Below are 26,127 nucleotides of genomic sequence, written 5' to 3' on the forward strand. Positions count from 1 at the left end.
TAACTATATACTTACTCCTAATGTAAAAATCTTTATTTACTACAGATATTTTTACAACTAACGCAAACTTAACTATAAACATAAAACATAAACTTATTTATTACTCAAAAATAAAAGTGTGTCCGCGAGGCAAAGAGGCGAGGATGCTGGCTGCATTTCCTCGCTAGATAGCAGTAAGTACTTCAAATTACGAAAATACCACACTATTTCATTTTAATCAGCGGTTAAAGAGTGAAAACGTATTAATTAAAACTGCTGCAACAATTTTGTTGACACAACAACATGACTTATGGTAGTCTTTCAAAGTCATACAAAGAACTACAACTCAGTCAAATTAACTAGGTACGAACCTGGCAGCCATGACGTCACATCGACGCTATATGGCGATTTGTTACATGCATTTTCCAATATTTTTATTTTCTTGTATAAAAACATTTCCGATTCCGAAAAAGATTCTATATAAAATTGCAAACAAGGTCACAACAAACGAATAAGAAGTTTTCCCCAAGTAAAATGAACGATTACAAAATTTTGCGTGCTTTAAAAAGAAATACAGAGAAAAAAGGCGAATTTTTTATACAAGAAAATAAAAATATTGGAAAATGCATCTAACAAACGGGTTGTATTTTACTAAAATCCATGTAAAAATCTAGCTCTGTCAGGCATGTAGAAAGGATCCAGTTGGTTCTTGCTCGGTCGCAGTGGTTGTTCTTCTCGCGCTGTTGGCAGCACTGGACGGATTTGGCGGTTGTTGTTCTGAAGAAAAAGTTTAATATTCGTCAGCATTTCAAGGCGAGGGTGAATAAGCTCTTACAGGGCAGGGTACAGAGTACCATCTTAGACAGCATCTCACTTACATCAGGTGCGATTACGGTCAAATACCTGCCTTGTTCTGGATAAATTATAGTACTAAAATATTTACTTTGAAACTGTTTATGTGCTCAAAATTTTGACTTCAAAAAATTGACTCTAACATAAATGTTTTATAATTCCTCTGTCTTTTGAAAACTCACCTTTTCAATTTATCAAGGTAATCATTTACTTTAATACCTACATACTTTGTTGCAATAAGGCAGCTAGTACAACTAAGTACCTATAATATAGCTTAATTATATTAGCTGAATACAAAATGGATCAAATTCGCTTACTTACGTCTTTGTGATGTTTGAAACTTCTAGTATTATGAAGTTTTCTCTCTAAGTTCTCCAGTTTACTTTGATAAAACCTTCTTCTATCAACACCTAAAAGATCACCGTTTTCACGGAACTTTCTCTTCTCTGGATATTTTGTCTTCTTAATTTCATTATCAGAGTAAACATTCCTAGTTCTCAGTACTTCCTTATCAATATCGTTAAATGTACTTATTCTACTTTTTATTGGATTTCCATCGCTGTATCTACTTTTATCTATTCTTGATTTTAAATTTTCAGTTTCACTAAAAGGGTATTTCATGTCCGATTCATAGCCTTCCTTAGCTTTTTTGACATTTCTATGATCTAAACTATTAACTTTATCAACATAAAGGGAGTTTTGGCTTCTAGATATCGGTCGTATTTCGTTATCAAAGTCGCTATACTTATCGTGTATATTTTCGACATTTTTGACTAATTCTTCAACTTCATCGTGGTGTTTAAATTTATTAATTTTACCTTCTGAATCAGAATGTTTGTCAGTTTGTTCTGTATCAGTGAAATCGGATTCTCTATCACTTTTGTATGACATTTCTCCAGTCTTACCGACGATTGTCCCATAGATCCTCCGGATTTTAGCGTCAAATATTTCTTTCTTACTTCTATCAAGCTCTATATGTTTCACTTCTTGTTCCAAAGTATCTAATAGAGTCATAAGTTTATCATTGGGTGTTTCTCTAGGAAAGTTGCTCTCAATATCGGAAAACATCTTGTCTGATTTTCTATTAGGTTGCGAATAGTTTCTTAAGTAGTAGTTGAAGTTAATTACTTTTTCTTCAGCTGAATGAAGGAATCTTTCCGTAGTTGTTTTAAGGATAGAAGTTTCTCCGTAATGTTCAAATGGATGGTAACTTGAACTCCTCTTAGAGTTTCCTTTTAAAACTTTCTTGAAACTTAAATAGTCTTGTGCAAGATTTTTGACATCGGAGAAGTCTTTTCGTGGTGCGACATCTTGTTTGATTACAGATTCTTCTGTTTTGGGCAGAGCAAACGTTGCTACTTTTGAAAATACACTTTTTTTCTGCAATCAAAAAATAAGGTACACATACAGTTCTAGGTCGCGCGACGAAAGTTGAGGCAAAGACTTATTCACACTGATTTAATATTTAAATTCACAACTCAAACTACTCAGAATATACAAGACGTCTGTGCCATATAATAAGCGTATACAGATAGGTACAAATCTTTGCTCGTGTTAATGCCTCAACTCTTGCTGCGCGATCTATAATTATAATTATTATCTTTTTGAACCTGTTTTCGATTACACTTTTTGTATTTTACTTACTCTAGGTAGAATGTGATTGAATGTAGGACGAACGGATTTTGCGTTGTGGTACCTCAAAGGTGATAAATGTTTCCCAAAGAGTCGTTTTTGCACATCGTGCATTATTGGCCTGCTATGAGGTGTGGAGCTAAAATTAAGAAAAACGAAATTAATTTTCGGGTAATTTCAAACAGATCAAGGTTAAAACAAAATTTTTTAAGGTAAGCAAATGTTGTCAATGCAAGATACACTTTTAAGGGTGGATTCGACCAATGAAGAGTAAATAAATATTAATCTCAGAACAAATCGTTAGCTATTCGACATTTTGACATATTTCCCATACAGAAACTGTCAATGTGCCAGTTATATCATAAGTTATTCTAGGATAAAAGTTTGGTCGATTCGGGCCTTATTTAGGTAAGTTGAGTAGAGAGTAGAGAGTCATCTTATATTAACTGAAGTAAGAGCTTGTAAGTATTCAAAAAATTGCATATTAGAGAAGATATTTTTCTGTAAGTATTTAGTTCATAAAGGCTTTATTTAAGGGTTCTTACACTGGGAAATCCACATTACGCCTGACCTCGTTGACAAGATTGCTAATCACGCTATCTGGTGCCTAAAATAAAAGATGGATGGACTAAATAACAAAGATTAACGCCCGTATTCACAAATATTACTATGTAGTCCAGTCAATAAAGCATTATAGATGGAAAACTGTAGAACACAATTTCTGACTTCAGGACTTTATTTAGACTAGTTAGGAGGTGAACATAGCAAAAGTCCCCGCCCTTAGCCCTTGAGCCGGCGGGGAGAGGGGGGTTTAATGATAGATCGCCCGGAGTCCTGCCAGCAGGACTTAAAGTACTTCCGGTAGGACGCAAAATTAAAAGATCACAGTTTCGTAAGTAAACATTGTACAAATTTCAAATTTACACGAAAAAATAGAGTGTTTCTCTCTCTTTCACCCAATAGTGCCCAAGATCGAAAAACGCGACTAACCGTTAGTCGGAGCCCGATGGCGCACGAGTATACACGGGGGCAGCGCGTTCGCGCTCGCGCGACACATTTTGACGCGCCGGGCGTGGAGTCGGCAACATTTTGGCGATAATATTATAATGAATGTGAAGTATTCCAGCCTAATCAAACATTTATAATTTATTTCTTGTTTTTGTTTTTAATTTGTAGTGTATTTGTAAGTGATAGGTGTAATTTCTAATACAAAGTGACGTACCAAAGTAATNTGAGGTCTCACAGTGCGCGTGGACGCACAGGGTGACACACGAAATCATAGAGCTCTATTCAACGTTGTGCGTTCGATTTGCTGCTTTACTTAAACAAGCATATTAATATTTTAGTAAATACGGGAGTTAGTTCCTTTCCAGGGCGCTTATACACATCCCAAAAGCTTCTCTCATATTTTTTAATTTTATTTATTTAGCAGAAAAATGCATGGTCATAGAGTCATTCATCATCATCATCATCATCATCATCATGTCAGCCATAGGACGTCCACTGCTTAACATAGGCCTCCCCTAATGCTTTCCTCGTTGATCGATTGATAGAGTCATTTATTCCTCGATAATTATCACGACAGTTACTGCAAGCAATTATTCTAAGGATGGACACTAACTGCAAAGACCCTGTAGCGATAATTTAACAAAATAAACTGTAATTGGAAGGATAAACTTTCAAGTATCGGATAAACTCTTTATTGGAATCGATTCCAAGTGGATCACCGAGCTCCAGGCTAATCTATTTGTAGGGTGATAAATTGTTGTTTCTTGAACCGTCTTTTGTTTTAAAGTGCAACAGTTTTGTTCAATTCAGTTTGATTTATTGTAATTTAAAGTGAGAGATGGTCTATATGACGCGTTTTTACTTGCACATTTCGAATGACGCGATTGTCTAGACTCTTGAGGTTCATACGTTCTGGCTACATGCAGTCGCGCGTTTTTCCTATGCATGCAGTCGTGCGTTTTGCCCTCAGATCATAGAAAGAGAATAGATATGAAGTCGCGCGTAACTACAACGAGAACCAGTGTCCCCACATTTCCCCCACCACAGCTCCCACACACACATTCAACTGTGTAAAAACAAAGCGACTGAGAGTCTACGACAACATGTGCAACCGGCTTAAAAGTGCTGTGATTGGCCAGAAGGCATGCCTTATGGCCAATCAATGGCCGCGTGACGTGACGCACACATAGAAAACGCTAGTGAGAGAACAAAGATAAAATGGAGTCGACAAGATATCGATACTTTAAATCGCTAGGGGCAAGGCTCGAAACTGGTTTCACAAAATGCTTATGTATGAAAACCTTTTTATTATTATACGTTATTATTAACTACTATCACGCATTTACTTTTTAATTATGGCGATCTGCGTACCGCATATGTTTATCAAAAATAATGCCTATATTAGGCTTTCAACTAGCTCTTATAGTAATTACATAGTTGACAGTTACTAATTACTTCTACTGTTATTTTTTTTTTGTAAAATCTTATAATCGCAAGTAACACATCATTTTTTTATTTAAAATTACAAAATAGAAAATTATAATTTACTTCTATTTATCGATAATAGGAAACCGCATTAGAACACGAGCACGGCACTATGTTACGACCGGCACATGCGGCCGTACTGTGTATTTTCACACGACAGTGGATATCGGAAGAAATTAAATACATTGCGCGGTAGTTGACCATGACATAAAGTGGTTGCTAACTAAATGGTCAATGTACAAGTGTGTTAGAATTTTTATCACCACTGATTTCGATATCGCAGTAACTGTTACGGCACTGAATTCGTTCGTAAAAATGTTTAGTTTTTTTTATTTATAAGCAAAATACCAATGGATTTGTAATACTTACATGTAGTCAATGACTCCATTGTTCCTGTAGTTCTTCGTTTCACTTATTTTATTGCACGTAACGACGCATTATCCAAAATATCGGAGAACATTTCCTTAGTACGACTGAATCGCGACTAACCTAGCTACGCGGCCGATGTTCGTTTCTGGGCATATCGCGGAGACACGCGCCACGCCCCCGTTTCACATCTATTCCCTTCTATGATCTGAGGTTTTGCCTAATGAAAATGGACAGAATGTATGATAATGACGTTTATTTCAAACAATTTTACAGTTCATAGTAGTTAGTAGGATACAATTTATAATCTTAAAAGTAATGTTAGTAAAGTGTTTGGTTTTCTAATAAGTGTAGGTATTTTGAAACCCGCCAAGTGTGACTATGCCAGAAGTGTCTTCTCACATAATCACACTCCGCATCCAACATCTCCATATAGGTGATGTGTATCTGTCAGCCACCGTTTTCAGAATGCTGTTGCCGCATGTACAAACATCTAGCATCTCACAATCGCGCGATTCGAAACGCGCGTCATAATGTGGTTAATATTATGCGCTCTCTTACTCTTATTTAGTACGGTCTAAAATACCATATTATTCACTTCATTAGTGTGTATGGTATTACATTGTTTTAACTATTCCATACTGTACTGATAAAATCAAACATACCTTAGTAATACGGTTATATCCCAATCTTACAGATTTTTTTTCAGATACCGGTAGCTGGGTTTCCATAACATGGGAGTTCGCCACCAGAGATCTTAAAAAGTCGAATATTTATTTAGACTATTTGGCTTGGCAAACTTAATGGATTTTTTGTGTAAATATTAAAAATTCAGGACTTACGTTGGATGATCGTTTTTGGAGTAACCCTCACCTATTATGTTACTCAGCACACTATGTATATTGGTCTAGAAAACAAATAAAAACGATTAATTAATTTATTAGAAAGTTTCTCGTAAAAATACTTACTACACCTAGCGGACGTGACGTCACATCGACGTTCTGGTATGGACGGGGCGAACATAGGGAGGTTGAGGAGGGATTCGCATTCCAGCGTGGTGCGTAGTTAGCTGTCTATCTGTAGATTTTGGAAACACCGTACTACAGTGGTTTCTAAGAGTAACTTAATATTACCTGCTGTACATTTTCCATTGGATGTATAACTGAGACGTTATCAGCAGGTCCATACAAATCTGCTATCTCCGGTTCAGATTCCTTTTTATCGAATGGTAACATTTCATACCTGTAAAAGATTAAGTGAAGTACACAATTAAAAAACACACTGCTAGAAAAAAAATAAATAAAAACAAGATAGATAGTTCAGAAATCTGTAAAGTAACTAAGTATTTCGCCTTTTGTACCTCGTATTTTTATGTTGTGTGCAATATAGATTTTAAATAAATAAATAAATAACTAAAGGAAAGGTATACAAGACCGCTGTAAGACCAGCTATGGTGTACGGTGCCGAATGTTGGGCGATCCATTAATCACATGAACAAAAACTCCATACCTGTGAGATGAAGATGCTGAGGTGGGCGGCCGTCGAAACGAGACTCGATAAAGTGCGCAACGAACATATCAGAGGAAGCTACAAGGTCGCCCCCATCACTGACAAGATCAAAGAATCCCGCATGAGATGGTACGGACACGTCATGAGACGAGATGAAGATCATGTCGTCAAGAAAGCTCTCGCACTACCAGACAGCAAGAGAGGCAGAGGACGACCGCTTGCTACATGGAGGTCCACTATATCAAAGGATTTGAAACGGGCCCAGCTGAACGAAGAGGCAACCCAGGATCGAGCGATCTGGCGCATGAGAACGAGGAGGGCCAACCTCAAATAATGGGAAGAGGCACGGAAAGAAGAAGAAGAAATAAATAACTAATAACGTTGTTTTGTAATACCTCGTAATAAGTCTATCAGGGACTTTATCAGTAAGTGTTTAAACAGGTTAATATTTACCCAGATCTGGCAATAAGTTTCTCAGGTGGCGCGTTCTCCACGGTGAATATCGGTAGAAGAACAACTGCCGGCTTACAGTGACCGGTTTCTGAACAAGAACGCCCAGCTGGGGGATCTGTGGGTTTAAACAACGTTCATCATCATCATCATCGTTCGGTTCAATCTAGTGTTGCCCACTGCTGGATAAAGGCCTCCTCTAAAGATTTCCAAAATGGTCCTACGCTGCCCACGTCATGTAGGTGCTTCGAGCAATATTCACTAGATCGTCGGTCCACCGAGTAGAAGATTAATTTCGTTGTGGGATCAATGACAGTTTAACTTTCCCCCGGAACAAACTTGACCTTCACTGGTTGAGTTTTCATTGACGGTCAAGCTGTAGATCCTGGCTACACAGGAGTTGCAGCGATGGGAACGAGAGTTGAGAATAGTCTTGAAGGCCTGGCTACAAGGAACCACCTACCAATAAATATTTTATTAGAAAGTATTGGTAAGTTTATCTCTATAAAGCTGTGTAGGTATGTGAGTGCTTATTATAATGTTCCTTTATTCCATACTCGTATATTATTCAAGTTTATTATCATCGTAAATCAGTCAATCATCCCAATTAATACCTCAAAATACCGAAAACAAATTAAAATTCCTCATCCGAAAACCGGGTCTTCCGATAGGATTACAGCTTAATGCCCGTCCGAGCCTCTGTCCGATAACTGATCCGGACACCCGGACACCCGGACGAGGGCTGTCTACCAATCACCAGATGTGACAGCAAAAGCCCCGGTTTTTTTTTGCAAAATCGGAAAAAATACCAAATAACCGTATAGCAAGCTATTGTGTAGGTAAGCATTATGTTTAATGAAAATTATATCTTACTAATATTAGAAATGCGAAAGTTTGTGTGGATGTTTGTTACTCTTTCACGCAAAAACTACGGAACGGATTTTGATGAAACTTTGCATTATTATTGTTTATAACTCAGAATAACATAATAACATAAAGGCTATATTTATGACGATCTGTGACAAACTGAATTTCACGCGGGTGAAGCCGCGAGCGAAAGCTAGTATACCCATAGTCTCATGGCACATTAAAAAAACATTTAGCAACATTTTTTTAAAGATAATTCGCATTGAATAAAGTATTATTTTTTTTAATCTTCCCGGATACACACGTATACAAGCAGATAAATCCCTGGTTTATCTTTAAATGAATTCCACATTGAAACGCAGATCCGGATATATGACAGCCCTGACCCGGATTCACCGCTAATCTACACCCGGTTAATAGAAACCGGGTAGTCTTTGTTATCAAGTCTTAGGCGCCTTTCTGGATAGTGGATATTAGTTTAGTAATACATGTGTGTTGCCAGGTTATTTTAAGTTGATACTATCTTATAAAATCTCATCTCAATAAAATGTTGCCTGAAACAGATCGCTTCTTGATGATAATACCTATCACCAAATTGTGTTACGTTACTTCAACTATAGAATTTCTTGTGATTATTAGTTTTGTATTTATTTATTTATTAAGGCATAGACAACAGGTAACAATCAAAAGATGATGTGTCTACAAATACGAGTAGAGCCAAAATTTTACTATTTCCAATTTATCAGAGTCAAATTATTATTCAGCCTACACTCCCCTCGATGGTCAGACAGGGTGGGGAAACCAGATGTTCCCATAATTTTCCCTTATTAGCCTCTTACAACGTCCACGTGAAGAGTATTCTGTAACGTTCTACTCTGTCGGAACGCTCACTCTTGTTTGATAGTAAATGTCATATGATATCAACACGGGACTATTCCCACTTCTGGTTTCCACCGTTGCCACTCCTGTGTAGCCAGGATCTACAGCTTGACCGCCAATAAAAACCCAACCGAGAGGAAAAGTAAAACTGTCATTGGACCCGCAGCGAAATTAACCAGAAGAACATAGGAGGAGTTCGAAGTTAGGTTCGACTTCCCTCCAGTGCAAAGTGGATGACAGGTGACACAACAAAGATTTAAAGCCTTAAATTGGCCATAAACCCAGCCGGGTTGCTCCATCTTACTTTAACTTTAACAAACGTCAAAAATCTGTCAAACTCGTGTTATCGTTATAGTTACGGTTGAAGTTGGGTGGCACAACTCAGAATAAGTAACATCATACCAGTAATAGCGTTCCTCTGGCTCTTAATGCAGAGACAGTCTGGATCTTCGTCCATGCCGATGGGGCAGCCACAGCGGACTGTGAACCCCACCTCCGTAGGGGGGGCAGTTTGGTACACGGAGCCCCCTTTGCGGGGGCGCGACGAGTAGTTGCAGATCACTTGGATCGACTGAAAAGAAAAAAATTATGTAGTATAACTTCAGAAAAAAAATTCATCTAAAATATTGACGTCATAATATTATTATAGTAAATTGGCTGATTAGTGTTGATAGTTTGTATGGATAGGTAAGTATTTTTTTTAAGATCTTCCTTCTCTTGGGGAAAATTGTTGCATTTGAGCAGTAGAATCAATCCTTTTTGTTTGATCTACACTTAAAAAAGCACAGTATAATGTATGTTGGTACTGTAAAAAGCTGTCAGATTTATATGCAGAGCCAAGATTCAACTCTACACGCTCTAAGTAAACAAACTCTATCTACACCTTAGTCAAAATATGTGGCACAGAGGTTTCGGAATCGTTACATGGGGGTAATTAAGGTGAAACATTTACTGACTGATCATTACTTTCCTATTTACAATAGTTCTTGTAGTAATGAATAATGGCTAAGCCACTATATTTTGACAAAGGTGTAGAGTTTTTGAAGTTTAAAGGCACCGATTAAAAATAAGTTAATTAAAAATAAGTTAGGGCATGCAAAGATTGGCTCTACCTGAGATCAGATTTTACAGTTATAAGGTTTTGTAATGACAACATTTTACATGTGGAATTTGTTTATGTAGTTTGAAGTAATTTTAGGTAATTAATAATGTGACATATTTGTTTAGAAGCTTAGAAGTATTGTATAAAAGTAAGAGCCAAAGCACAAGATGCGTTGCGGCGCCGTATCGCAAAAATTTCGCCATATTACGCGACACGCCCGCATCGCTCGTGTGCCCGCCACAGATATTACTATGTAAGGCCGTGTCCAGGAGGGCGAATTCGCAATTGAATTACGCGCGAATTTTCATAATAGGATTCGCGGCGAATTCGCCTTCCTGGACTAGGCCTAAGACGACGCAGCGACACCGCTCCGGCGTCGCACCGCCACCGCAACGCATCGTGTGCTTTGGCAGTTGGCTCAAACTTAAATAATGACCTCATACATCTGCCCCATTCATCTGCTATTTCATCAAGGTCGGGAGTTTAAAGCTAAGAAGCTTTTCCACACAACAATGGGAAGAGCATACCATAAATAAATTCAACAGGGAAATGCTCTTTGTGTTGAACACATGCAAATCTCATGCCACGTTGTCTTGTAAAGCCTTTGCTGTATACAAAGCAAAGACTATGCTATGGAGGAAAGAAAGTTTTAAGTACAATATACTGACTTTTTTATGTAGAAAAAAGCAGGCATTTGACTGCAATCTCACCTGATGTTAAGTGTGATGCAGTCTAGGATGGTACATATCTGCCCTGTAAGTGCCTATTCACTCTCGCCTTGAAAATGCCCGGATTATAGTGTTCGGGAAAGACTGCAGCAGGCAGCGAATTTTAGTTCGAACCCCATCACAACAATAGTCTAGCACTATTGTCTAAACTAGTGTTACTAAAAAAAGCTTGTGCTTATTAACTTAGCACGAGGCGTTAATGGGACTATTAGTAATTTGTAGTGTTGTACAAATTATCCTTCAAAACAACTTTCTATGACCCTAATAACCTTAATGTCGGCCGTTTGGTGTAGTGGTTCAGAACGGACTACTATGCTAAGAGGTCTGGGGTACGATTCCCGGCCGGGCAGAAATTGAAATGATGAATTTTAATTTCTGTGATGGGTCTGGGTGTTACTGTGTATAATATGCATGTATTTACAAAAAAAAAAGTGTTTAAGTATGTTTATATCCATTGTCTAGTGCTCATAGTACAAGCATTGCTTAGTTTGGGACTAGAAGCGTAGTGTAAAATGTCCAATTATATATATTTATTTATTTAATAATTTGAGAAAATATAACAGTTTTTGCAGTAACTGAAAAGTTCAAGTAATTCTCAATAAAATTTTTAATCTCAATCCTTTTAGGAAATCCTAAGTAGAAAGATGTAAACGTGGTTTTATATTCATTGGTGCTCTTCAGTAATTTCAGTTGCTATAAAGATTAAAACTGGGCAAATAAATAGCAGAGTAAGACATTAAACAAAACAATATCTCTCACTGAACTATCAATTCTATTCCGAAGACACAAAACTCAAAATCAAACGATGTCTCTACATTGTACAAGAGCTAATAAAGTTCGCTGAAAACTACTAATAGCTCACTGTGAAGTATTGCCTTTAAAATTCCAACTGTCATTCCATTATGAACTTTGTTGTAGGAGAGTAGAGTCCAAAATGGAATACGTTTGTTGTAATTAAGTGCAGCAGTGTACGTCGTAAAGCTTACAGCACAAAGGGTGAGGATAAATAATAGTATGTAATAAGTACATTTAAGGCTATGTATTATGTACTACTGTGTCTATGAATAAATAAATATTATCATCTTTTAAAAATTTACAGCTTTATTATGGGTGCCCAACAACAGATAAAAAATACATTTTTGCGAGTACAAAGTCATATAAATCATAATCATCTAGATCAAATTTTTCCACATTTATTGTGCTGAAATCCAACCGGCTTGAATAAACATGATTATATGTATATGTTACAGGAAATGTATGAAATCCGTCATTGTATACAATTTCTAGGATTTGTGTATAAGTCCTAAAATCACCCGGAAATGTGTGATGTAAATTATATTAGACACATTTCCTAGGAAATTTACACATTTCCTAAACAGCAATCGGAAATGTAATTAAGATTTCTTTTTTTTCTCCGAAACTTAAATGGCGCTATCGCGCCGCGGCCGCTGTGTATGTGTAAGGTCGCAAGTCTAACCTAACCTAACCGAGACTTTGTTATCCAGTTACAGGAGTACTAAAACCTTCATGCCAATAATAGTTAAATAAAAGAGATGTTAAAATTAGGGTTTTCCAATAGTTCAGCGTAATATGCGTGATGACGAAAGAAAGGTATGCCAATAGGCAAATATTTTTTTCAGCCAAAGTATAATAGTGTGAAAACAACTTTCAGGCTAAACAATAATAGTTGTGAGTTAAAAGTACCTATCGGCCAATGTGGTTTGGCTAAATGAAATTTTAGGCGTACTGAGGGGCACCCGATCACACGACTGCGCTTGTGCCGCTTAGTTTTATACATTTCCTAATACAATATTGGAATTCTATAAAAATCCTAGGAAAAGTATACATGTCCTAGGATATGTGCGTATTAAACAATATCTGAAGCAATATTTTATACATTTCCTAAATAGCTTCGGAATTGTATACATTTCCTAGGAATAGTATACAATTCCTAGAATTCATACATTTCCTGTAACATATACGAAAATGTTACATTCTACATCCACTTTTTGTGGTCAAGTATTGGTAAGACCAACCCAGAGCTCCCGGGTTTAATTCCCAGCGTGGGAAAAAAAATCTAGTCGGTTGGATTTTGGTAGAGCTGGTAGTCCACCCGGCTAGCTGCCACCATTTTAGCGAAGTATCTCGCCATAGCAACACATTTTTATGAGCATTGTTGTGTTTCGGCAGTAGGAGGTAAGATAGCCAGTTCCTCTGTGGTTGAAGATTCGAAGCTTCCACCTTCGGTTTGATCATCACCTTCCATTAGGCGAAATATAGGCCAAGATCTTCACTATTATGGATAGAAAATGTCTTTAGCCCGTATTCACAAACCACGCTTGCTTGAGTGAAGCAGCAAATCGAACGCACAGCGTTGAATAGAGCTCTGTGATTGGTTCGTGTGTCACCCTGTGCGTCCACGCGCACTGTGAGACCTCATAGTAATGTTTGTGAATACGGGCGTATGGCGGCTTATGTCTGACACTAGGGTTATGTCCTTGTGTTGTAACAAACCCATAGAAGAAAACATATCCATTTCCCTCGTTATAACTTGTAAACTTCAGGGCTATTCTGAAACGCTGTTTACGTAGTTTCGGATCTATTTGTCACACACACTCTTCAGACATCTCGATTTGCGTGACAGGGATGGTAATATTCGAATCTTTGGATAAAGTTTTTCGGAATAACCTCCCCTTTCTCTAACATCTTGTCACGTTTTCCTCGAGTTTCCCGCACCTTGACCCAATAAAGGTGAAAGGAGCGACTTGTGTTCGTGATTCTACGAAGCAAACCGTACGTAATTTCACCTACAAATCGCAAATTAAATCACCTGATTTTGTAGAGTAAACAGCACATAAGGTTGTACATTTTTGCTGAAAAATGGCACCTATTACAAGTAACATAAGCCAGTGTTTAGCTTCATGTGAAATAGTCTGTACCAATTAGGGAGCTTTCATGTAAAATAAACTTCTACTGATATAACTACGAGTATTTCTTGGAGGGAAGTCGAATCTTAACTTCGAACTCCTATGTTCTTCTGATTAATTTCGTTGCGGGTCCAATGGCAGTTTAACTTTCCCACGGGACAAACTTGACGTTCCCTGGTTGGTTTTTTATTGGCGGTCAAGCTGTAGATCCTGGCTACACAGGACTTACACCGGTGGGAATAGTCCCGTTAATGTTAAGGATTATATCACTAAGTAGCGTGGGGACACTAACAAAAACCCTTAATATTATATGCTGTGTCTGACGGAAGTATGTCAGCGAGACTCCAGATTACGTATGCTCTGTCACGTCATAATATTTTATGTCAAAATCACCTCTCCCGTGCCGCTCCCACACCTCAAGCACTGTCTCAGTTAAACGCTAAAGCCCGGTCTGTGAGCACGTAGATTTTTGTCCAATGACCCCAAGCTACCCATCCTTATAGCTCGCGCGTAATTAGGTTGCTTTCGCGCTCGCACACTCACTGCGGGCGCCCGTCGCACAGTCGCGACAGCAATATAATTACGCGCGAGCGATAAGGATGGGTAGCTTGGGGTCATTGGACAAAAATCTACGTGCTCACAGACCAGACTATAGATCTATAGTTAAGTTACTCACATTATAGTTAAGAGCAGCATTATTGTCGTAGTACGCGTACTCCGTATAGGCTGATATTCCGCAGCCCATGTGCGTGGCTGGACCGTAGATCATCTCCAGGTACAGTCGACCGCCTTGGTTGTTTGGGTTCCTGAAACAAATGTATAGTTGGATACTCATTACAACTTCTTAAGATGACATGTTTAAATTATGGGTCCATATTGGCTCACCTAAAGTTGTTTACCCGAAATTAATTCCGATTTTAAATCCGAATGATCACTTTTCCTAAAATTTTTCATCCTAAAGTTTTCATTCATACTATTTGTAGTGCTACCGGCGATATTCATAACACTCATGTTTCCGAAAATTGTTATTAATAATATCATTTATGTAAATATATTTAAACTCCTACTGTTTTTTATCATAACACTTTTATCCCTAAACATTACCATTATATTTTCACTCATACCATAGAATAATAATAAATACTACGTACAGAAGTACGTTCTTCGCGAATGAAACGTAAGGCCACAGTTCTAACCTAACCTAAACCAATAATTATGAATAGGACCGATTCGTTTCTGGAACTTGACTGAATGACTGGAGCGGGACTCAAGTATACGTGCTAATGCCAACAAACTTGAACTTTAATATATCGTCAAAGAAAGAAATCTAAACAAAAAAGATATGACTTTGAATAATAGTGTAAAATATGGTTATGTTGAGAAAATCTAGGAGAACAAATAAAAGTATAATAGATGTTTATTGCTAATGACATTATGAAGTTGAATGATTCGGAGTTATGAACATTAGAGACAGAGTAGTTAGGAATTGTGATTGTTAGGATGAAAAATTTTAGGAAGAACATTTTCGGACTTCCAATTTTCGGAGTTGAAAATTTAGGTGAACTTTGGCGCACCCTTAAATTATGCTTCAACCATACCAAGGCGCGCAGATCGCCATCAGCACCGGCGCGATCATAGGGAAATGACAGGTCGCGTGAACTGTCATAGCGATCTGCACGCGTTGGTGTGATTGAAACTTCAATTTGCAATAGTTACTTATTATGTAAAATAAGATCGGTAAAGTCGGAGGCCAGTGGCCACGTACAAGAAAACGAAGCGAAGGTGGACACTGTGGACAGACAATGTCATAAAGGAGATGGCGCTGCAGGCCGCTACCAACCGGTCAATTTGGAAATCATGTGAAGCCATTTGTTCAGCAGTGGACGTCCTGTGGCTGAAACGATGATGATGATGAAAGTCGGAGGCAGGTACTAGTCCCTTTCTTTTCGGAAAAACATCATCATCATTCAGATTGTCTCGTAAATAATTGAAAATCGATACACGCCCGTATTCACAAACATTACTATGAGGTCTCACAGTGCGCGTGGACGCACAGAGTCACACACGAACCAATCACAGATCTCTATTCAACGCTGTGCGTTCGATTTGCTGCTTCACTTAAGCAAGCATCGTTTGTAAATACAGGCGTATGTCTTGTAAATAATAAAAAAAAAATTTCTTCCCGTATAATAACGTAGCCCATTGAAATGAAATTCATAAGCTCCAATCCATTGGTTCTCGAGAAATTCATTCTTGAATTGAAAAAGCTAACTATCCTCGAGCCAATCTAAAGCAGGGAGAAAGTTTCAAAGCAATCTCGAAGAAAAAATGCCTTTATTTTATAGTTCGAGGAAATAGGTAACATTTTGTTTGGATATTTATTGAGAGAGTTTTCTTATTATGGGGCTAACTTATTCAAATTATTTATTTTAGTAGCGAAAGAGTTTTGAAATGATTGGTTTTGGATATCCCATTTATGGAGTAAAAAGTCTAATGAGATAGACTTTTCTCAAAATGGGATAAATAGTACATCGAGGTTCACTTAAGACACAACAACGTAATTACTGGTATTTAATTTTATTATTAAACTAGCGGCCGTCCGCGACTTCGTACGCGTGGATCCCGTTTTACCCCCTTCATCTATCTTACACGGTTTAGATTTTTTCATACAAATGTTTTTTCCCGCTAACTCCCGATCCCGTGGGAATTTTGCAATATCCTAGTGTAACTAAGCTTTAAGTTTAGTAAGGTACCTGCATGCCAAATTTCAAGCGTCTAACTTAAGCGGTTTAGATTTTTCATACAAAAGGATTTTCCCGCTAATTCCCGTTCCCGTGGGAATTCCTATGTATACTATAACCTGCCCAGGAGTATGAAGAATAATTGTACCAAGTTTCGTTAAAATCCGTCGAGTAGTTTTTGATTCTATAAGGAACATACAGACAGACAGACAGACAGACAGACAAAAATTTTACTGATTGCATTTTTGGCTCACTAATCACTAATCACCCCCTGATAGTTATTTTGAAAATATATTTCATGTACAGAATTGACCTCTCTACAGATTTATTATAAGTATAGATTAAGTAGTTTAGCTTAAATCAGTCAGTGCCTAAGGTATGGTAGCGGAACGGGAGGGGTGACCAATGCCACCCCTCCCTGTTATAAATGTATGTCAATACATATGACGTTACAGGGCAGGGCATGCAAATCTGAAGTCTCGCTGACGTTTGACCGTCACAAAAACACATCCCGTACCGCTCCTATACCTCAAGCACTGACTGACTTTAGCGCTAAACCTATAATTTTTTAATTTTACTCACGTAGATTAAGAGCGTTTACGCCGTTTGGCGCAAAAACAGTACTTTTTCAACCCGTTACAATCATTAACCAGTTACATTACAAATATATTATAGGCATAAATAATTAGACAATTTCGTCGTCTAAATAGTTAGTTGAGAAAATATTTCGATTAGTATAGTATTTAAGAATTCTATCAAGATAAGTCCACATAGGTTTTCAAATTTCCACCTTAGCGTCAGTTTACAAGCTGAAATTTTTATAAAAATACTGTGAAAACGATATAACAAACATTTATATCCTATATCATAGGTCCTTAGGCAAATAGTTAGTTGAGAAAATTCTTAGATTTAAGCATTTTACAATAAGAAATCACAAATACAAAGAACGTGAAATACCCAAAAATCAAAGTGATTTTTACACCATTATTCTTCTTTAATTCAACATAAAAATAGCTTAATCTAATAAAATAACATCTTCTTTAAAATATTTACTTTGAAACGATATATAATTCATTGTTATTGTTTTGCTATAAACATTTGAAAACTATTAAAAAACGCCGCGCGCGAATCATTTCCAATGATGCCCCTTGAAACGCCCCGCTTCGCGTAAACGCTCTTAGATTGATTTGATATTAAAGAACTTGTTTTGTGTTTAAAATAAAAAAAAATACTCACTCAGCCCAATCAGGGTAGCTCGTGATCATGCCTGGTGTGACCGCATCCTTCTGGCCGTACCAAGACTTGAGGGTCTGGGTGATGGCGTACGCTAGCTTGGACGCCGTCAACCCTGGCTTGGTGAAGTGCCCGGCCTTGGACACCGGGAACCATTCGGGGTACGTGAACCGGACTAAGCCGGCTGTTTGGCCGGGGTCTGCGAATCTTTCTGGAAGGAGACCACTAAAATTGTTTTTGAACTTAAAAGGGTTGCAGACCAAGAGCCACGCAGGAGTTGCAGAGGTGAATAGTCCCGTTAAGGATAGCACTGAGTAGCGTAAAGCTGACAGTGGGGTTGGCCACTTTCTTGAAGTTCTAGGCTTCTCATCTAATTAGAAAGTAATGATCAGGTTGAAGGTGGAAGCAAAAGAGGATTGACTAGAAATAGCATCTTAGTTTAAGCCCATTTATTTATGTGCTTTAAATTTTGCAAGTGAGTTAACTTTTGGTCTGCAAACCGCATATGACTAGGTGATGAGATTAAAAAATATTAATAGCATATTCACGGTGATTTGGTTCCAGATAGGTATTTTTAGTTTTATTCTATTAACGAGTCTTTAAAAATTTTTATTAACTCAATTTTTGACATCAGGCAATGCATCAATAGAATAGTGCTTTATAGGTGAAAATGGAAGTTTCTTACTCCAAAAAAAATGCTCAAAACTCTTTTCAAAAACATGAACTTTTTTATCTTTGGGTAGGTATTGTGTCATAAATTAATGTCTGTAGCTATGCTCACTTGTGGCTCTGCACATGTCATGTCTTAGGACGCACTGGTTGGCCAGAACTTGAGCAAACGTTGCCAGCTCGTTGTCCCATTTCTGGTAGTAATAAAATCATTAAATTTATCACAGGAGAATTGAGGATCTACGTACCACTACCCACGCCTGATCTATGGGATGACCTATGGGTTGTTGAAAGTCAGCCTTATATTCGCATAATTTTATCCCTTACTTTTATATTTTACGACATTCACGAGAAATGTAGGAGTGGTCACACAACTAAACTTACATTATGAACTTTAATCTAAAAACTGTTGACGCGAAGAGCAGCAAAAATAAGTAATTTGCTTATAAAATATGTCCAGTACATAGTAAATCTTGGACAATTCCACAAGATTCCGCAGAATAAACATGAATAAGAAGGTATCAGATTTCGAATAAGTAAATGATTTTCGTACAAAAATATCACTTTTATCCTGAACCCTTCCGACTGTAACGGAATCGTCTTAAAAAGGTCTCCCAATAAAACCTTTTTCAGTCTTAGGTAATTTCCGCCAGCCGCAAATAGGTACAAAGCGAAAAGGGAAATCATCAAATAATTTTGGAGATCGAAAGATAGTAGGAAGATAGATACTTTTTGCGGTTCCTTACCTAAAGGGTGCCAACGGGACTTAGTAAACATCGCATTATACATTTACATAGCTACTTCGTTCGTTTCAGCCAAATGACGTCCACTGCTGGACAAAAGCCTCTCCAAACAAAGGCTTTCCATAATGGACGGTCCTCGCTGCCCGCATCCAGGTTTTTCCGCGACCTTTACCAGATCGTGGATCTGAAACGTGGTCGCTTAATATGAGCCCCATAAGAAGGCTCAAGGTCAAAGGGCGATGGAGCGGGCTATGCTCGGCGTTTCCCTGCGTGATCGAATCAGAAATGAGGAGATCCTCAGGAGAACCAAAGTGACCGACATAGCTCGTAGAATTGCTAAAATCAAGTGGCAGTAGGCGGGACACATAGCTCGTAGAGACGATGGCCATTGGGGAAGAAAAGTTCTCAAGTGGCGACCACGGGCTGGAAGACGTAGCGTAGGTAGGTCTCTTACTAGGTGGACAGACGATCTGGTAAAGGTCGCGGGAAGATAGGTACTTATTTAAAAGTTATGTGTGTTATTTAAATTATAATAAAACCTTCTACCCTCATGGATATCGAATACAGGCAGTCATAAAGACCATCTGGAATTTTAAGCCCTTAATTCCTTTTTATGGATTTAGGATATCTAGACCACTTACCAGACAAATTGATGGTGCTCACTCTGGGTGTAAAGGCATTTGCCACACATGCGTTCTGCGGTCTGCGGTCAGGTCAAAGTTCAGCTTGCATCATGTGTGAATAACATAGTCGTGCTCTACACTTTTTGTATTAATTCATCGTCATCATTTCAGCCACAGGACGTCCACTGCTGAACATAGGCCTCCCCCAATGACTTCCACATCGCACGGTTGGTAGCGGCTACCTTTATCAGGTCGTCGGTCCACCTTGTGGGTAGACGTCCCACGCTGCGTTTTCCGGTCCGGTAATTGTATTAATTACTGATCATAGAACGTATCTGTGGCAAATCCCCAAACGATCGGTCTTATCAAAAACATTTGCCTTCAGTTCGGTCGATCCGCAGTATCTTTACTCTTTACCTATTTCAATAATAATCTACATTTTGCCTTTTGTTTCAGAAATAAATGCTGCATTGTGCAAATTGTGCATGTCTATAAACAGTGAATCAACTCAATGAAGATTTATTTTCCCTTAAATGGAGTTTCCACTAGCGAAAATTGTATAATTTAGTCCTGATACTGCAGTAGTGATGTGTATTATAATTTATCGATAGAGAGACTTCGTTACGAGATAGGTAGTACGTCTAAATTGCTGTCGCGACTGTGCGACGGGCGCCCGCAGTGAGTGTGCAAGCGCGACAGCAACATAATTACGCGCGAGCGATAAGGATGAGTAGCTTGGGGTCATTGGACAAAATTCTACGTGCTTGCAGACCAAACTATAGTAAGAGTTTTGATAAAGGAAATGCGCGTCTATGGCAGCACTAGCTTTCGTCGTTCTGCTTTTCTTCTCGTTCCCAGAAGTTGTTTTTTCTTCGTGAACTTTCCTAGAATTTCAGAAAATATAAAAAAGAAGACAAATGTTTTGTATTTAGGGACTCAATGGCGCGGCAATTTGTATGTAGGCAGAAAAAATAGCTTACATGAGTGGTACTACAAATAATTTAATATTTTTTATGACGTTTATACGACCTTTCTTGTATTTTTACGTTTAAACGTGTCAAAATAATTTACCAAAACTGAATCATATTAACATTTTCATATTAGTTTAGTTTCATTGAACACTGATATCGATAGATTAGTACCACAACACTATTACTGAATAAAAGCGTTTGCTTGAAACGATTCCTGATGCACAAATTGAACAATTTAACACTGCACCAGCAATTTGTTCCGTTGAGGTGCTTCAATTGTTCTGGCAATCAGGACTACGCCATTTTGTTTGGATAAACAAAGAATAATGCCACTGGCAATGAAGGTAATTTGTGGAAAATCAACAGCATAAAATACGATAATGTTATTGTTTATGGAATAAATGACTATCGCCCGTATTCACAAACGATGCTTGCATTATGATGAAGTGAAGCAGTAAATCGAACGCACATCGTTGAATAGAGCTCTCTGATTGGTTCGCGTGACACCCTGTGCGTCCAAGCGCACTGTGAGACCTCATAGTAATGTTTGTGAATACGGGCGTATTACTATGACTATGAATAGGTACATAGTAACAGAAGACAATTTTGTTGTTTCAGAGCCTATTCAATACGAACAATCAAATCTTTCCTCTATAACGTGTAAGCTTATAATATTAGTTATTTTAGTTCTTAACAGAAGACAATTTTGTTGTTTCAGAGCCTATTCAATCCAAACAATCAAATCTTTCCTTTATAACGTGTAACTTTATATTACTTATTTTAGTTTTTTTTCTCTTTATAATATTAGGTATAGCGCTTAATTAAAGGTTCGGCCAAACCAAGGCGATCACACGCGATCGGCCGGCGTGCGTGCAGCGATGGCGATCAATGCATTTAAGTTTGATCGCCATCACTGCACGCCTGCTTATCGCGTGTGATCGCGTTGCCGCGTTGGTTTGACTGAATCTTTAGTAAGTGCCTGGGGTATAGGAGCGGCACGGGAGGGTGTTTTTGTGACTGTCAAACGTCGGCGAGACTTTAGTGCATAATATGTCAATGTCACCCTTCCCGTACCTCAGGCCCAGACACATTTAAGCGTACCTATAGTGTGGAAGTAAAAAATGCCGACATATTTAAACAGCATCAGATTTGTTGTCTGAAAATAAAGCCATCTCTATCCATAAAACAAAATAAAAACTATCCTTACCAGCCTGAACATCCCGTATCCCTTCGGGAGCAGATCCCCCCCTTTCCCCTTCTCCTTGCCGAGGGCTATTTTGCTGCGAACCCTGCAACATAAGTAATTTTGACAAAACAACAATGACACGATGGTATTTGTCACAGTTTGAGACGGAAAAGTAATGTATCTCTGTATAACCCGATCAAGGAAAATGAGCACTTGTCATCCGTGACGTCACAACGACGCTCTGGTACTGACGGGGTAAACGCGGGGAGGTGTGCGGGCAGACTAAATACAAATGAGTAGGTTATCTTCATAGAAACGCACCGAGCACGGTTTGTATGTGAGCGCGCCAATACGTATGCGGCGAGCACGCACACACTGTCAAAATTCGGCCCAACCACGACTGACTCCCAGCTAATCCACGATAAATTTTGTCAGTGTGTGCGTGCGCGCCGCATACGTATTGGCGCGCTCACATACAAACCGCGCTCGGTGCGTTTCTATGAAGATAACTTATTCATTTATATTTACTGGTGCGGGTGAGTGCGAGTGATAATCGCATTTTAGCTAGATGCGCAGATAGCTCGATCGGGTTGCCGGTCTCAGATAATTATATTTCAAGTTGTTTCTCAAGATTTTTGCTGAACAAAATTTATGTTTACCATCAAGCCAAGGTAGAGCATATTGTAGACGAAGGTTTTTTAATATAAGGATCTGTATAGTGTTTACCTATCAAGTGGAATAAATACAAATTGATCTACTACATCATCTGTACTGTGGCATTATTTAGAGCCATAGCTGGAACATAAGTAAGGTTGCCAAAACAGTCTTTGACGCGAGATTATTGGGAATAAGGATTTACAGGGTCTCATCGTCACGGCTTGTTTGATGTACGTCACCATAGAAAACTCTGACGTCACTACATAGTATAAAACAAAGTCGCTTTCCGCTGTCTGTCCCTGGTATGCTTAGATCTTTAGAACTACGCAACGGATTTTGATGCGGTTTTTATAATAGATACGAGTGACTCAAGAAGAAGGTTTATAGGTATTTAACATGCATTATAGAAGAGAAAAGCCGGGAAATTCCATTGCAAGTGTGCGAAGCCGGGGCGGGCTGCTAGTACTCCGATAAAATATGATTCGACAAGTATTGTCTGTGTGTTCAGCCTTATAATAATTGAATTTTAGTAATTTATTTGAATCAATCACAGGTATAATTTAAAAAGCTCTCAAAAAATAAAAAATGTGAAAAGAGTAAAAACTGTTTTTTTTTTGTATTAACAATACCATTTATTCTTATTAATCCATATCCTTACTATTTGCATCGTTTGCTTATAGGTAGCTAAAATTTCGAACACGGTTTTTTTATTAAATGCTTGCTCTTTTTACACTGCTGGGTAAAATATATTACTGCTGGGTAAAGTGAGACTGGGTTTTACATATTAAGATAGGTTAATGATGGGTATGAATTTTTAAAATTGAATTTTAAGGCATTTGACAAATACGTTAGATGTTAATAATTTACGTACGCATTTGACACCTCCAGCAACTTGTCCGCCAAGTCTGTTGTGATTGACACGTTCTTCGGCCGGTTACATCGGGGGCCCATGGCGCGATGCTTAAAGATAAGATAAGATAAGATAAGAAAAACTTTATTTGACACAAAAAGAAAAAATAAAAAATAGAACAAAGGGACTAAAGAGGTAAAGTTTTTAAGTTTGTTTCTCGGACCTAATAACTCTGTAACTTTCTAAAACTGGAAAATTCTTACACTAAGCTACATTAAACTTATATGACATAGGCTATCCTTCTGTGGTAGACTGAAATTTACGCGGGTGAATCCAAACATTTTATGGGAGAGTCGCTTTTTGACAATTTTAAGTGTATTATGTCATTTGACTAGGATTCAACCTGTGATGCCAACCTTATCATTTTTAACTTGTGTAAGATGTTTATTTACTAACTTACACTACTTCATCATCATCATCATCATCATTTCAGCCACGGGACGTCTACTGCTGAACATCCCTCAATGATTTCCACATTACGCGGTTGGTAGCGGCCTGCATCCAGCGCCTTCCTGCTATCTTTATGAGGTCTTCAGTCCACCGGGTGGACGCCCTACGCTACGTAAGGGAAATACACAACTAGGTACCTTACCGGGTTATAATACATGCACATTACATGCGACCCCTCTGCGCAGTACTTCATCTTCGGACAGTAGTCGGACAGGTAAAGTCCCTTCTGACTGATGCTGTCCATCACTAGAGAACACCTGGCGTGCTGTATGAGTACTGCTATCAGCAGCGTTGGAAACTAGAAGAAATAATGTGGAAATAATAAGCGCTCTTATACATTTCGACTTTTTGCTGCGATACAAACATCATTCTGTCGCGATTCAGCATCGATAAGTCGGACAAACTCGACCTTCACTGGTTGGGTTTTTATTGGCAGTCAAGCTGTAGTTCCTGGCTACACAGGAGTTGCAGCAGTGGAAAGAAGAGGTGGGAATAGTCCCGTAACTCTTTATTTTGTACATTTAGAGTCTAGATGTACAATATAGAGAGTTACGGGACTAGATTCTAGACTATCTTTGTGTAACCGCCTCTGTGGTCTAGTGGTAAGACCACCTGCTTCAGACGCAGAGGTCCCGGGTTCGATTCCCAGTGGGGGCAGATTTTTCTGTTCGGTTTGGTTGGTGGTAGGGCTTATTCTAAGTCCGCCTGGCTAGCTACCACCATCTTACCTAAGTCTGTCGCCATAACACAATGATAACAGGATTGTTGTGTTCCGGCAGTTAGAGGTAAGATAGCCAGTTCCTCCGTGGTTGAGGATTCCGGGTGAAGCTCGCTCCCACCTTCGGCCTGATCGTCACTTAACATCAGGTGAGATACAGGCCAAGAGCTTCCTCGTTGTGGATAAAAAAAAAACTCTATGTACTATCGCCAACAGTGTTAACTGCCCATTGAAAGTCATGTCATGTCGTTCTATTGCAAAGAATCGCCATTTGATTAGAGCGAGAGCAAAAACGGAAATGGATAGTTAACAGTGTGGGCGTGTGTACCTACAATGTGAAATATGTAAGGAAAACCGGCAGTTTCATCTTGTAGTTAAGTAATATCGATGTTAATTACAAAATTTCCAGTTTCTATCGGCTAGGACTAACTATAAATATTTTTATTGTTTATTTCTAGCAAGATAAACAAACCTACCTATTTCAAAGCAAATTAATATAGATCTCTAGTAGTTCTGAAATCATTACAATAAATTCTATTTATATATGGACTCGTATTACGTATGGTCTGTATACTTGTCTCCTTCTCAAATCATTAGACATTAAGTACATTATGCTTGAACAAACCCAAAACTTAGACACGATCGTGTAACCTATTTACAGTTTGAGTACTAAATTATAAGGTACTTCTACAATGAACTACTACATCAAAATTGAATTCTCCTCTCAGACCCTTTTAGACAAAGGGTAGTGGTTCTCAAAGTATGAAACAAAGAGATGTTCCTCAGACTACAAACTTTTAGTCGGTCGATAGTTGGGTCGGCTTTAAAAAAAAAATTATTTGTGTGAGTATCGGCCGATATCAAATCGGTGTGCGCACTTCCATACATGTTCATACTGATTAACAGCCCGACCAAACTATCAGCTGACAAAAAATATGTCTGTAGGGTTTTGACTGAAACTGATAATTCAATGCACAGTCGACAGCACGTTTTGTTGCAAAATCGCACCTATTATAACAGGCTAGTTTCCTAAAAAAAATTTTTTAGTACCTACGTCAATTTTAATATAAAATAATATTGGACACGTATATTTTTAATTGTCAATCAAATTACAAAGCTACGGTGCACAGTGTGTTATGGGACTGTATAAACGGACATTCTCATTGATTTGATGAAACGTATAGAGCTCAGTTATACAAACATGATAGTAAAACTCCCGTTTGAAAATTCCACGTAGTTTTCGCGGTATAAAAATTCAAAGTTACAAATAGGTAACTTTGATAACTTTACTTCAAAATTATGCAAAAATATTCTCACTCGTTAACTAATAACATTTAATTCAGAATTGTTATAATACTTCATAGAGCTCTTAAAACTACACGTAATAAGCGTATTAAGTGCTTCGTAAATGCATTCAGTTAATTAGGAAAAATGATTTTAGT

At 38.1% G+C, this 26,127-nt stretch overlaps 1 protein-coding gene across 1 annotated transcript; it reads right to left on the reverse strand.

Annotated features, from left to right (window-relative positions):
• Nucleotides 1-625: 625 nt before the first annotated feature.
• LOC114357093 (uncharacterized) lies at nucleotides 626-25,295 on the reverse strand. The gene is made up of 13 exons (XM_028310552.1): nucleotides 25,260-25,295; nucleotides 24,110-24,265; nucleotides 23,479-23,567; nucleotides 21,972-22,053; nucleotides 18,540-18,621; nucleotides 17,762-17,969; nucleotides 14,461-14,590; nucleotides 9,451-9,598; nucleotides 8,013-8,027; nucleotides 7,285-7,399; nucleotides 6,456-6,564; nucleotides 1,153-2,211; nucleotides 626-756 (listed from the first exon to the last, which is right to left on the reverse strand). Exons 1-13 carry the CDS (start codon nucleotides 25,293-25,295, stop codon nucleotides 631-633), a joined length of 2,355 nt encoding a protein of 784 aa, XP_028166353.1. The 3' UTR covers nucleotides 626-630.
• Nucleotides 25,296-26,127: the final 832 nt, after the last annotated feature.

This window comes from Ostrinia furnacalis, unplaced genomic scaffold, assembly GCF_004193835.3.
Source record: "Ostrinia furnacalis isolate ACB-3 unplaced genomic scaffold, ASM419383v2 OfSCF3022, whole genome shotgun sequence".
NCBI classification, from domain to species: domain Eukaryota; kingdom Metazoa; phylum Arthropoda; class Insecta; order Lepidoptera; family Crambidae; genus Ostrinia; species Ostrinia furnacalis.